The sequence below is a fragment of the Phragmites australis genome, chromosome 14 (genome assembly GCF_958298935.1).
Source record: "Phragmites australis chromosome 14, lpPhrAust1.1, whole genome shotgun sequence".
NCBI lineage: Eukaryota > Viridiplantae > Streptophyta > Magnoliopsida > Poales > Poaceae > Phragmites > Phragmites australis.
This window is the reverse complement of record NC_084934.1, coordinates 3,483,154-3,497,105: the sequence shown is the minus strand read 5'-3', so window position 1 is coordinate 3,497,105 and position 13,952 is coordinate 3,483,154. Positions and strand designations below refer to the sequence as shown.

Here is a 13,952-nt window from a genome sequence, read left to right as displayed (position 1 = left end):
GAATAGAGGAGTTACAGCATGGTGACTGTAGTGTTACAACATATTATGCAGTGTTAGTTGCATGATGCAATTGATTTGATCATGTTGTAAATGCAATAATGTTCTAACTGCAGTGTTAGTTGCATGATGCAATTGATTTTGATTTTATTTTTTCATGTTGCAACTGCACTGCTTGACCATGTCGCAACTATAATGCTTAATTATGTCGCTACTATACTATTAGATATGTTGTAACTGCAATGTTCAGTATGTTGTAACTAGATTGTCTACTATATTGTTACTGTGGTGTTACAGCATATTATGCAGTGTTAGTAGCATGAAGCAATTAATTTTATTTTATTTTTTCATGTTGCAACTGTATTGCTTGATCATGTTGTAAATGCAATCATGTTGTAACTGAAATGTTAGTTGCATGATGCAATTGATTTTGATTTTATTTTTCACATTGCAACTGTATTACAACATATTGATTTTATTTTTTTATGTTGCAACTTTACTACTTGACCATGTAATTTTGATATGCATATTGTAACTGCAGTGTTAGACATGTTGTAACTACTCTTAGTTGCATAATGCAATTTATTTGATCTTTATTTTTTCATGTTGTAACTGTACTACTTGATCATGTTGCAATTGTACTGTTAGACATGTTGTAACTGTAGTGTTCACTATGTTATACCTATTCCCTAATCAAACAATACAGTTGACACTCAACAATGCAGTTTACTATGTTGTAACTGTAGTGTTCTACATGTTGTAACTGGAGAATCTACAATGTTGTAACTATGTTACGTAACTTCGTTACGATCCTAAAACTCCATCAAAATATAGTCTTTATGGATCTCATTTTGTTAAGCACATTTTTCCCAACAATATGCTTCAAATGGATTAGAAATCAGATTTTTGGTTCTAGAGATATTGCATTTTTAATATTCGGATATGCTGGTAGGTGAGAATATTTGGTGACGTGACGTAAGCTGGTTCTAGAGATATTACATTTTTAATATTCGGATATGCTGGTAGGTGGGAATATTTGGTGACGTGATGCAATCTGGATGGCTGACGCGGTTGTTATCGCTGGCGGGAGGTAGGCTGGCTCAGCCGGGGCGCGCACGGCCGGCCAGTGCACAGCGCGAGGCTATTCGGATATGCTGGTAGGTGGGAATATTTGGTGACGTGACGCAAGCTGGTTAGCTGACTCAGTTATTGTCGCTTGCGGGAGGTAGGCTGGCTCAGCCGGGGCGCGCGCGGCCGGCCAGTGCGCAGCGCGAGGCTATTCTGAGTATAGGCTCAGAATAGCCTCACTGTATGTGTGTGTATATATATATATTGAACATGCAGCTCTCATGTGGATTCTCAGGAAAAAAATGTCTCTAGTAAAACCCACGAAAACATGCCCTGTGGAACAAAACTAACACTTTGCTGATCTAGTAAAAGCAAGGTTTGGCTACCAATGAAACTATGGAGATCGACCGGTCAGGTGGTCAATCACCCCAGCATGTTCTTGAGCCTTGAACCTTGATCCTCCTAGCATCTCTGCTGCTTCTCAAGTCTCAAACAAAGAACAAAAAACACCGCGCATAATTACCGCAAGCAAGGGTTCCTGTTCATAATTGATTCCCTACAAATTAGTATCACAATCTTTATATTTGCAAAATAATACTGCCACGATTTACACCGGTATAGTTGGGGAGGAAAAATTTAGATACCGCCGATGGAGTGTGCTGCTCGGAGGACAACGAAGCAGTCCTAGCAGAATGGATGCTTGGTCGCCCATGCCTCACTTGTTGGGGTATCCGATCCAATCATCGACCTGACTCATCACAAACACAGACACCATTCATGTGGCCTCCAACCTTACACATCCATCCCATCAACCCTCCCTCTTCCTCGCTGCCTTCACTCCTTCCTGCACATCCAAGCTCAAGCTCCTGCCAGGTTAAAAAAAAAATTGTTTGGGCAAGCAAAAGGTCTTCCATTTCCTTCTTAGTTTATTTTTTCGAACACTTAAAAGCTTTGCGTGTCGACATTACAGACAGACGAAAAGGAGTTCAACAACGCAGTACATAGTATATATCGCGTCGAAGCATGCGAGCTACAAGAAGAAAAAACGATACAGTCGATACGAGAGAAGACTACATCCTTCCTAGCTTTTAACAGTTCCAATAGCATGACATATTACATATAATGCAGGTTATATCATGTCACGATCAGATAGATATCAAGGTTTCAAATTAGCATTAAACTAGCATGTACTTAGATAGATACTTCTCAAGAAAAGATAGATCAAACACAAAGCAGGAGCAGGAAAAGTTATAGAGGAGGGCATTAGCTTGCACATGACGACCTGATGCTGTTCATTGTAGCTGGCCATGGACTTGTCATTCAGCAGTGTCCAAAGACACCTTGCACAAAAAAGCCTGATGCTCATCCCACCTGGTCTGGTCCTACGAAAAGTCATACAGAAAAGATGGATGTTTTCCAGATAGGGGAGAATATTTTTCAAACCACACTTGCCAGCCCGCAGTGAGCACAGCACTCGTCCTGTGTAACTTGCCAAATAGTAGTCTTGGGGATGGGTCAGGGTCCAGAGTGATCATGGACATATTGCTGGTCCAAAGTCACCCAGCAGGACCAGTGTTTCACACCCTCAAAGATCATCACGTCGGTGTCATCTGACTATCAAGACTGCAAATTGCCATTCATGGATGGAGCAACACAGGAGCAGCTGCAGCGTCACTGTCGCCACAGCTCAGGACAAGAACAGATCACGGGGAGTTAATTTACAGAGTTGTTACATCGTTTCAAATTCCAGGAAAGAATTTGGTGAGTTGACCAACCCTTCACTGATCGGTCGGAGCAATTACAATGTGGACCCAAGCCATGTACCGAAAAGATTATTGTGAGTTGGAAAAAAGAATATTGCATCAGCTAGGTCTTTTGTTCTCTTGTTGGCAATTGAATCTGTACATGCTGTTGTATAGGTTAGTGTGACTTGAGAGATTCAAGTGCCGACATGTTGAAATCACACATGATGAAGCAGGCATAATATGTAGGAAAATCTGGAGTCGCCAAAGCACCTGCAGAAAATACTTTTGCACTGCAGTTGTATCCTCACTCTCGTCTGTAGAACAGAACATAAGCAGCCGGTGTCTTTATACTGTCTTCACTTAAAGGAGTTACGCAGTCGTCATCAAACTTGTACCACCCCTTCCCTTCCTCATGCTACAGAAAGATCAAATATGTCAGTAAGCAACCTTTTATCAACCAACCTTGCTCGTTATCAAGAGATCGAAATGATACAGTAAGGCTTGGAGAAATGAGAGCATATAGAGCACAAAGACTCACAAAGATGCTGGCGGTGTAATGCCCCCCTCCCATATTTCCATAGTGGTTGCTAATAGCATACAAGCGATAATGGCTGTCTGGCTGCTCACTCTTGTCGGCTATATATGATGACAGATCTAAATCACTGATGGGGAAATCTACAAACGTCTCGAGCTTGTTTCTTGTGAACTGAGTGTAGTAGAACCTTTTGAGATGGATCACCAGAACTTCGGGCAGCCTCCAAAAATCTAATTTCTTCATCGCTTGTTGATGCTTTTTGCAGCATGGGCAGTACCTGATTGACAAACAGAGAATAAGTTAAGTTTCATTTATGAAACCAACAGTACACTCTCAATTCTTAATCAATAGCATACCACATTTTGAGGTTATATTTTGCATTTGCAATCAATTTATTACAGCTCTATGCAACAGTGTGAAACTTGCACCATCAGTGCAACAATGATTTCTTACTAAAAAAGATTGTAACGAAGGCTAATCTGCAAACAGTGAAGCCAAAAGCAACACAGTTGTTCCTCAGGTACACTCACCACATGTCCTCCGGCCCCAATGGTTCCTCTTTCAGAAAGGCTTCCAGACAACCATGTAGTGCAACAGGATCCTCAGTTCCTTTCGGGATAAGCTCAAGCTTGTGAATCTCAGGTAGATTGTTCAGCATTGAGGTATCATATTGTCTTAACGCATTACATTGCCAGTGGGCATTCACAAGCAACCGGTTTGGTGCTGTCTCGAGTAAATCCAGCTCACTAATTTTTATATTCTGTTGCTGGCCATCACCTCTTTCATTTTTTAGATAAAATTCAAACTCTTCCATGTGTGCCTCCTTATTAGAATCAGCTGTACCCCCATCACATAACTCACTGGGTCTTTCCATTATTTCACTTTCACTTTCATGGCTGCTTTCAGGGTCATCTTCCAATTGAGCGTTCTGAACATTACTATCCGAACCAGAAGGCACTGCATCCATCAGGTCAGGAGAGTTACCATTAGACTCTGCACAATCATTACGCGAACTAGTCCCCTTGGACAATCGAAATGGATTCAACAACTTCAGGTAGATACTCCGAAGGGATAATCCATTGACCATCTCTGGTAGAGCTGCCAAAAGTGGGGCCTCAAATTCCTTCATTTGTGGTGTTACGTCATCGATACTAGAATGCCTGAACGCAATGACAAGCAAAAACAATGTTAACAGAACGCATAAAGGTCACGAAAATTACATTATTAGTTTCATTACTATACATGATTTAAGCAAAGATTCGGTAATATAAATATATCTGGTTGTGCTTACTCATCAGAATGTTGGTGTGTAAAAACGACAAGCGGAGATTTCTCGTATTTCTTGGGTAGCCGGTATGCTGCCAGTTTATCTCCATCCCTCAGCAACGAAACCGAGTCTGATGGCTCCTCCAGGTATCGAATGATGCGGTTATTATAGACCTGCATAGTCCTTTCCGGTAAGTGAAAGAGCTAAAGACCTCTTATTGCTAAAACTAGCTTAGAAACTTGCAACAATTTGAAAGGGAAGGGACAATAGGGAAGGGAAATCATACCTCCGTAACCAGCAGGATCTCATCATCTCCAAGTGAACAAGCAATGCTTAAAGCCTGAACAAGATCACTAAGAGTCCCAAACTTTGGCACACTGACATCATATGGGAATGGTTCTCTGCTACCATCAGTGCTGAAAACTGTTACAGTCATTGCCCTCTTTGCCGTGGAAGGTACAGGCAAAGATAAGTACATAAATGGGTCGAAAGTGATAGATCTTTTACTGCAAGTAGGGCAAGTTAATGTAGATTTGTATTGTCCCTGCAAAAAAGATAATCAGAAGAGTTTAACAATATAAATATAGCACATATACATCGAATTAATACTGCATAAAATAGATAAATTCGCAATGTGACAACAAATATAGCAAAGTGCATCCTATGCTATGGGCATTATGGCAATAAATTATACAAAAGAAAATGATTAGTCAATGAGGATGCCTCTATGCTGTTCTCAAATAACAAATCTTAGAGCAGCTGCAGTTATATAACTTCTATTAATTGGTGGAAAATAAAAATCGAAGAAATGTTTTATTCTCAACCCCTTATTGGTATTTAAATCTGCAAAAATGCCTTTGCAATAGAATAGGAGCACTTCCTTCTGTAATTTAATAAATGGTCGATTTCTAGTTTGTGACATCAATTGACAGATATAAGGCTACAAGGACGAAAGAACTACAGATATGACATTGTTTTCGGAAGTGAAGAGTTAAAGAATAGGGGTTTAAACTTACATGGCAGATATCGACTATAACGGAGGCATTTCGAGCTAAATGGTTGCTCCAGTACTCATCTGCTACTTCTTTGTCAGAACGGCCACTTGCATCCTTCGCTTCTTCATATGGTTTGCACTTAACCTGGTTAAGATCTTCATGGAGACCATCCAATAAAAAGGCAAGAAGCTCCTGTGAATCATGCTGATTAAAGCCATTGAACTGAGGAGCAAAACAGGCAATTTTTGCTTTGAAATGATGCGGTGCAACTGGTTTTCTGTCAGTGGTCCATAAGCTCCTCAACAATTCTCCAAATGCCAAAGCAAGTTCACCCTAGTTAATGGAAGAGTCAGTAAACAATTATCTGAATGTTTCAAGGAAAAACTGTATGTTAATGAAAAAATCTGCATACATTCAGTCCCAATGGATTAGTCCGATTTATATCTCTGGCATAAGCACCACGGAAATAATCAACAAGCTTTGGTGTGTGAGACAAACATTGGATCGAACTGTTCATAAAGCAAGTATTTCCAAGATTCTCCAATCCTATCAACCCCATAGAGCTAGCTCTTCCAAAGCTTCCATAGGATGAATCAGCATCATGAACATCTCCAGAATTTTCTTTGTTGGTCCCTCCAATTTTGGATGTTAAGGAGTCGGACATTGCGTAGACTTGCACTTCTAGAAGATTCTGCACGTGAAAATGAAAAGGATAAGGAAGTACATGTGGGGACGAAATCTTATGCCATGCTCTGGGACGATAGAAATCAGAAAGCGATATCATCTCTCAATATTAAATTGCAGTAAAATAAAATGAATTAGGGGAATTGCACATAGCAACTGATACTACCTCTTGATCTGTATGGCAACAGTCATGATGTAGCCTATTCCATTCATTCATTAATATTAAGTTTGTCTGCCCTGAAAAATCCCAAACATGAACCTGGATAAAGAAACATTAAGTAAACAGCGCTAATGGAAGTGTATTTCCAAACTTGGAAATGCAACAAGCAGCAACATACTGGTTGAGAATCAGCATTAAAAATCTTGTTTGCTCGTTTGTAGTTCTCAACTGGATTGTCCTGAAGCAGAATGAAAGATGTAATGATTATCAAAAGGAATTTATTCACAAATTGCCTGTCAAAGAGGGTACCTTTTTGCTGATCTTCAGTGTCAAAATACTTGTTTCGCTGACAGATATCCTAAGCACCAAAGGATAAGCACCAGCGCTGTCTCCAGCAAACGAATGTTTATTTTGCAAAGCCAAACCAGAGTTCTGCCTGGAGAAAAAAGACATGAAGCTAGGGTCAATGGATGCAACAAGATGAAATTAGAAGCTGAGCCCATTAGGCAACACAACTTACACCAACAAGATTCAACAAAAGGTTTAATTAATTGAAGTCAAGTTAATAATATGGTTTACTGATGACCCATGTTTGGCATCCAAGTAGAAAAAACAGTTGCATAGATAAGGACAGTTCCACAAGCATTGAAGCACTACAGGACACAAATACTAGCATTACGTCATACTTGAATCGGTGACATAGGAAAAGTAGCTAGTGGGCAGGCATATGTGAATGACAACGTATAGCACCACAAGGTCTACAAGTTCTTTTTAGTAATCCTGTTCACTGAATAACCAATCAGCTAAAGGCAGAATCGACATTAAGTGAGTCCAGATTTGGGCACAAGAAATGGTGTACAATAAGATAACATATACCAGCCTGTAAAACAGGTTTTGCTAGCCTGACTTCAGAGCAAATTTACTCTATGTTCTAAGTATTTCTTTCTTCAATTATTGAAAGAAATATTCAGATAGAACAACATACTGATTATTAAATTGCAGGTCCAAAGAAGTACATTGCAGGAAAGCTGTGAGCCTATGATGTAAGGATAAAGGTACAGGCTTTGATCATTGACATATTATCCTCATCACATGGATCATAAAAACGTTTTCCTCTTCTGGGCATAAAATAATACCTGGAGAGGATTGTTATGCTATACAAACTATGAGGTAATAGAGCAAAGTTCCAGGAACTTGAACGTGCTGCTGAAAAGGAAACTGCATTCAAGGCTCAAGCATAGTGAAGAGTAAAGTATATAACACCTAATTATTTTGCTGAAAATTAAATTGTGCCTTGCCAATGCAGAATGTTACAAAAAACAATGGCACCTCAATCTGGTTATATACAGTTAAAAATATTTTCTTATCTTAAATATTAGGGTTATCACTAATTTGATGTGGGACAAATAATTTCTATCACACCATTAGATCTGCTGACTGTTTGATGCAAACTTCTTGCTTCTCAAGACAGTGAGAAGTGAGATACTTCTAAAGGCGGAAAGTCATTAATGGATAGTGCCTAGATTGCTAAGCAAACCACAGGATACTCAAGGGCGCTTCCAACTTATCAAATGATGAAATAATCGTGTTGAACACAACAAAGCCCCTATTCTCAAAGCAGGACCTACCTAGCATTGAAGGACTCCAAATTGCACTATTCCCATCAATTGAACGAAAACTGCAGACCAGGTGAATGTACATGTTCCACAAATTATAAGGGTGTGTGCAAGTGTATTGTGTGAGGTAGTATTCAGAAATGAAAAAAATATAGTATGACAGGAGAGTATACGAAGCAATGGGCTCCACTGGACTATAGACTCTGACACTTGACGGTTAACATGTGGCCACATGGTGACTCAGGTAAAGCTGAAATTGAGAAGATCAAGGAACACAAAGCAGGACACCCAATTTCATGCATGACTATATTTGCACAAATATTACAGCAGCTCGTCTAGGGAAAGACAAGAGTCTGATCAAAAGTAACACAGCACAAATCTAAGTGCACAAAGGGCATTGAAACCGTCAAACTTGTGCCTAGGCTCCACCGATATGGAGATATGAGACCAATGCAACACAATACAAAAGTAGCAATACGACATTCTTACCAAAAAAAAAAAAGGAGTTCTAACATCTCTACTACTTAAAAAATACGTAGTGATTCCCGCACCCTCTTGTGTCCTGCCTCCACGTCCTGCCCTCCCCACGTCCGCCCAACCAACACTCGCTCTCACAGAAACGTTGCACCGACGTGTGGGCCTCCTCCCTCCCGTGGGTGAACAAATCCTGTATCGCTCTCGCCCCTTCCGCATCCCGCTCGCCTGGCCGTCTCCTTCCTCTCCCCACCACATCGGCCTCCATATCCCTACCCCAAAACCCTAGCCCAAACGGCTGAACCATGATGCCGCCTCCTACCATCGTCTTTCTTCCTTCCTCGTGCCCTGCCTTCTCCACACCGATGCCCAGCGTAACTTCTCCGACGACGTCGCTGCCACCTCACTCCGTGTCTTCTCTACGGCCCGCGATGACTGTGCCCCCTCTTGTGTCATCCTTGTGATTAAGCACCTCCCTTGCATCCAAAGGCGGACCGTCCCTATTAGGGCCTTGGCGGCCGCGCCCAGGTGCGCACCCCGACGGCCGGAATTGATGAAGGAAGTAGCGTGAAACTAGAGGGCAACCAACTATGAGATTTGATACTTTGATGGGCCAGCCGACTATGGAAAGGAGGGGGAAGTCCGAAGGCCCAATTGCCCCAGGCGGCAGCCAAACTGCTGAAACCCCACAACGTTGCTCCCTGCCTCGCTACGGAAGAACCGAACCCTAGCGGCCGTGGGCACTGCCGTGCCATCACCTAGACAACAGGGTGAGGCCGCAGCCGCTTTGTTGCGGTTGTGGCGCTGGCAGGAGTCAGCATCGGCCGAGGTCGAGGTGTCGCCTGTCTCTGTGAGTTCTCGGTCTCACTCCCTTTCTCTCTCATGTGTGATTGGATTATGAGCAAGACTGCCATATTTCGTGTGTTCATTGTCATGAGTCGCTGCAATGTAAGGGAAGATGAGAGGGACCAAAATCTGTGTCAACATCGCTCGGAGCGGTTCTGGCCAGTACGTCCTCGTGGTGCTTAGAGAAACCAGCTACAAGCACTCAAGGTTATTCCCTCCCCATTTTTCCCCACATCCATAATGTGTTGGATAAAATGTTTAAGCAAGTATAGAGTGGTTCTTTTCAATCTTCAGCCTTATCTGAAAAATGTTAGGTCCATGCGTACAATCAATTCACCATGATGTACAATGTTTTAGTCATTTTTGAGTTTTTGTGATAGTTCTGGCTATTTCTTTTCGGGTATATAGGATAAGCAGATTTAGATTTTTTTTCTTAATCGATTGCATAAATCAGTATGGATATTGGAGGGAAAAAAGGGAAATTTCATGATCAAAATATACCATGAGTTGAGCATCATACTAATAATGTTGTATAATTTTTTGCATTGTAATGATTATTGATGATAAAGACACTGAGATCCAACATTGTATGTTTTACTTGAGTGGTAACTAGATATCTGGTTCTACTTGCACTGTAGCGGTTAAATAAATTTAGACTTCTTGGACCAGGTTGCTACCAGCTTATCGTTCTGCTTGCCCAACAAATCTGAATCAGGCAAACAGAGGATATGGTAATGACAGGAAACAGAAAGTTGCAGGTGAAGGAGGGCCCAAAGTTTTGATTCTATGCTTTGACAGTATGTAGTTTTTACCATGCCATGATGACCCCTGTGAGACTTATTTTATGCTTACATCAATTTTAATCTTGTTGAACAGAGTATGAATGTTAATAATTATCATCTTCTGAAAATCTTGGCGTAGAAAGTCATATATATGTACTTTCCTATATAGTAGAACTAAGAACCCTAGCTTTCCTAGGAATGCCTATGCAATTTCTACTCAAGGCAAAATGATATTCGATGCCCAAACCACTCCTGTTAATTGCGAGTGCTCCTCACCTCAACTCAATTAGCTAGGTACCTTTTTCTTATTGACATCTTGATTTAATCACCATCTCTTTCACTTCTTTTATTTTGGTCGCAATGGGTCTGCACATGAATGTGGCTCCAAAAGGTAGAGCTGAAACTAATCCGTGCATTGATGGACTGAGCTTGGACTTCTGAACAAAGGTGACCCATCCTTGCATATTTCATGCTCATATTTTTGAAGAGCCGCACTCGAACTTAAACCACAGTTTCTAGCACCTTTTCTACGCTAGCAATTGAAACTGTTTTTTGTCTTTTTCTTAGCTTTGAACATACCAATGGTTCTTGCAATTTGCGAAGACATTCTTCAGTTGAGGCAGCATCTCCTGATGAGGAACCTGGTGGGTCAGGATGATGAATGTGGTGGTGATGGGAATGGAAAGCAGGACAGCTCGCCTGTAGATCAGGTGGCCACTAGATGTTCGTTGAGTTTCTTCAAAGAGATACGGACTGTTTACTCTGGGGTAGTTATTCCTTGCTGAAATTCTTGAAAAGCTGTATCAATGAGAGTATGTGACATGTATTTTGTTCCTGATAATTTGGTTTATGTTCTAACGAGGTAGATAAGTTTAGACCTCTGCAGTAGAATGTTCTCTATTGTTGAGCGATGATCCTGAAGGTCCTTGAGCTTGAATTAAAACTACAGGCAGAAATTGCACTTGAAAAGTTTCAGTTGATTCTCTTCTATCTGATTTTATTAACAAAAAGGATGTGAATTTGACTCGTCTAGGCTCTACGTGAAGTGAATAAATATAGCAATCCACTATGGCATAGAGCTTCTACTTTTAAGGTTTGCAAAAGATAATTTTTGTTCAAATACATGGTCATTGAGCCTACCCAGTACTTTGAATGGTGAAAAAAAAAGGTGCAAGATGATAAGATCTCCCAGCTTTTTTGTCATGCTCTTGCTCACTTGCTTGATGAATGAGGGGGGCTGGGCTGTTGTTTGGTTAAATGCCCAAAGAAAACAGAGTGAGAACAAATGCATCTTGTACGCAGAGCATTGTGTGCTTAGGAAGTGGTAGCTGTTGTGTTTGCCATGATACTCAACTATTGTCATTAAAATTTCCTCAATACATGCAATTGGTTTCCTAAATATGTCGGGCCAATTATTTTCCATGTGTTCCACCAGGTCAACAATGTTATTCATGAAAAATTTTGACTCCCGTTGCAATGCACGAGCATTTAACTAGTATTTATAAAATGACACAACATCTAATATGCTGCTATCACGATTTAAAATATTTTTCCATTTTACATGCCAATATCTATCATCAGAGCTTTATCTCACTTCATACTATCTTTTTCATGTACACCGAAAGTCATGTCACGTGTCAAATGCATAAGCTTTTGAAAACTAAATTTTGCTATGCAGATAGCTACATGCCTGAACAGTCGGTGTTATATTGGACTTGGGCAGTTGGAGAGAACAAATGGCTCTGTTTAAGTTTGGCATCAACACAGCATTGATAGTGCATGAATATCTGACAAAACTAGCAAGGTTAGAACACGTGTCTAGACCCATGTTAATGACAGTCACGCATGCAACACGCGAACTAGCTAACTAATAAAGGAGTCGTTCCAACTTACACCCCTCTCCTTGGCAAGTTGGCATCGTCTTACCCCCTGGGCCACGACGCATTCGTACGAGCAATGCTGAACACATGCCTAGCTTAGATTTGCTTAGTGTTGCAGAACCTACGCTGGGCTGGCGACGAAAGAGTGTCCGAGCCTCAGACATTGCTGGAAATGACTTATGCACACTTAAAGCTTAGGGCAATAGATTCACTTGCCATTGTAATCACTACATTAATAATTAGAGCTGAATGTACCAGATCAATCATCATCTCGTTCATTTGAATGCATCAAAATTGTAGACACTAGCTGCTTACAGCAGCAGCAGCAGGTAGAGCAGATCGAAATTCAATTAGAGCTTGTGCACACTTAAAGCTTAAGGTCCGATCAAAATTCAAATGGTGAGAGCATGAAATGCACTTGCCAGATCACTATAATCACTGCGGTAATAATCAGAAGTGAATCTAGCAGATCAATCATCATCTCGCTCACAGGAATTGCATCAACCTTCTAGTAGATGTTGCTTAATATAGCAGCAACCAGCACGCAGCTACCAAAATAAGCGCTCGTTCATTTCCAGCCCCAAAACCGAACGCAGCATAGAGAAGTCGCGTGGCTCACCTGGCGAGCGCCCGCGAGAGCTCGTCGGCCGGGACGAGCGCGTAGCTTCGGCCTCCGCCACCGGCGCGGCATTCCCCGCGCTCGAGTCGCAGGACGAGATCCGGGTGCAGCAAGCTGTGGAGGAGCCTGATGCCGTAGTAGGAGGGCGAGGCGGCCGCGGTGGCCGCGTACTGCACCCCACCCGCCGCCGCCTCCTCCCGCACCCTCGCCCACCACCTGCACCAATACCACATTGTCACCACTGGTCGGGCCCGAACCGAGCTCCGGGCGAGGCAAGGCACCTGAACGGGACGAGGCAGACGGCAGCGGTGGAGGACGCGGCGGCGGCTGCGTCGAGGGGGTCGCGGCCGGAGGTGGAGGCGGAGGCGGGGGCGGAGGCTGTGGCGGCGGTGGCCATGTGCCGGGGAGGCGCGAGATGGGATCTGAGGCCGGGAGAGGGGGAGGGATGCGTGCGCGAGTGAGCTGGCGTCGGGTCCTCCCGCAATGCGAGCTGCTGCTGCTGCTTGTCGCTTTTGTTTTTGTTTGCCTTGCCCCTCGGATTTGTAAAATGGACGCCGCCGCGGTGGCGCTCTGCTGCGGAAGAGAGAGAGAGAAGAGGCGAGGAGAGAGATGAAAGGGACTTGTTGCCTCGGTACCTTATATAGTCTCTGACTTGCCGTAAGTCAGGGATATACAGTAAACTGAGAGATATGCTACAGTAGTGTAACTCGAATACTGTAGGAATATTACTGTTAGGATACAGTGTACCAGTTGTACTGTGGTCGCTTCTTCCTGTTTTCGCTCCGCTGTTAAGTCACGAGATCTCCGTTCTTGCTTGCCTGGGCATGTCGATTGGCACTTTGACTGCTTGCTGATCGAGGTTATTTTTGAAACACGAAAATTTCAGGGAATTTTTAACAACCCTGTTGTTAAATATGAGGCACATACCACTTATTCATAATAAATTGTATAAAACTACCATATACAATACATATATGAATTCATATGTATCATATATACTTGAAACGTACAATAGTATTTAGGAAGGAAATTCCTGAATATATAAAAACCTTCTACGGGTAGCAAGATACCCTTTAAACAAGCAAATATATTTCTAAAATCAAATGTTACACGGCAACCCTCATATATATACATATATATATATATATGTATATATATGTATATGTATATATATGTATGTATGTATGTATATATATGTATATATATATATATGTATGTATATATATATATATATGGAGGCAAGGGCCATGTGGAGGAGGAAAAGCCATCTAGACGCAATCAAAA

General features: G+C 41.9%; 1 protein-coding gene across 1 annotated transcript; it reads right to left on the bottom strand.

Moving 5' to 3' along the window:
• Nucleotides 1-2,768: 2,768 nt before the first annotated feature.
• LOC133891582 (ubiquitin carboxyl-terminal hydrolase 8-like) lies at nucleotides 2,769-13,272 on the bottom strand. Its single transcript, XM_062332311.1, has 12 exons — nucleotides 12,950-13,272; nucleotides 12,669-12,884; nucleotides 6,761-6,887; nucleotides 6,630-6,689; nucleotides 6,458-6,550; nucleotides 6,020-6,298; nucleotides 5,629-5,940; nucleotides 4,899-5,156; nucleotides 4,637-4,785; nucleotides 3,876-4,505; nucleotides 3,349-3,622; nucleotides 2,769-3,225 (listed from the first exon to the last, which is right to left on the bottom strand). The coding sequence occupies exons 1-12, from the start codon at nucleotides 13,063-13,065 to the stop codon at nucleotides 3,115-3,117; spliced, it is 2,625 nt and encodes an 874-aa protein (XP_062188295.1). The 5' UTR covers nucleotides 13,066-13,272; the 3' UTR covers nucleotides 2,769-3,114.
• Nucleotides 13,273-13,952: the final 680 nt, after the last annotated feature.

Bases quoted from the DNA above. Each gene is read 5' to 3' on its own strand.
- LOC133891582 (XM_062332311.1), bottom strand. From the start codon at position 13,065: ATGGCCACCGCCGCCACAGCCTCCGCCCCCGCCTCCGCCTCCACCTCC. The intron at 6,888-12,668 runs GTGAGCCACGCG...TTTTTTCTCCAG, and splicing joins CTCTCGCGGGCGCTCGCCAG to GCAGAACTCTGGTTTGGCTT. The intron at 6,299-6,457 runs GTAGTATCAGTT...TTTCACGTGCAG, and splicing joins GTTGCCATACAGATCAAGAG to AATCTTCTAGAAGTGCAAGT.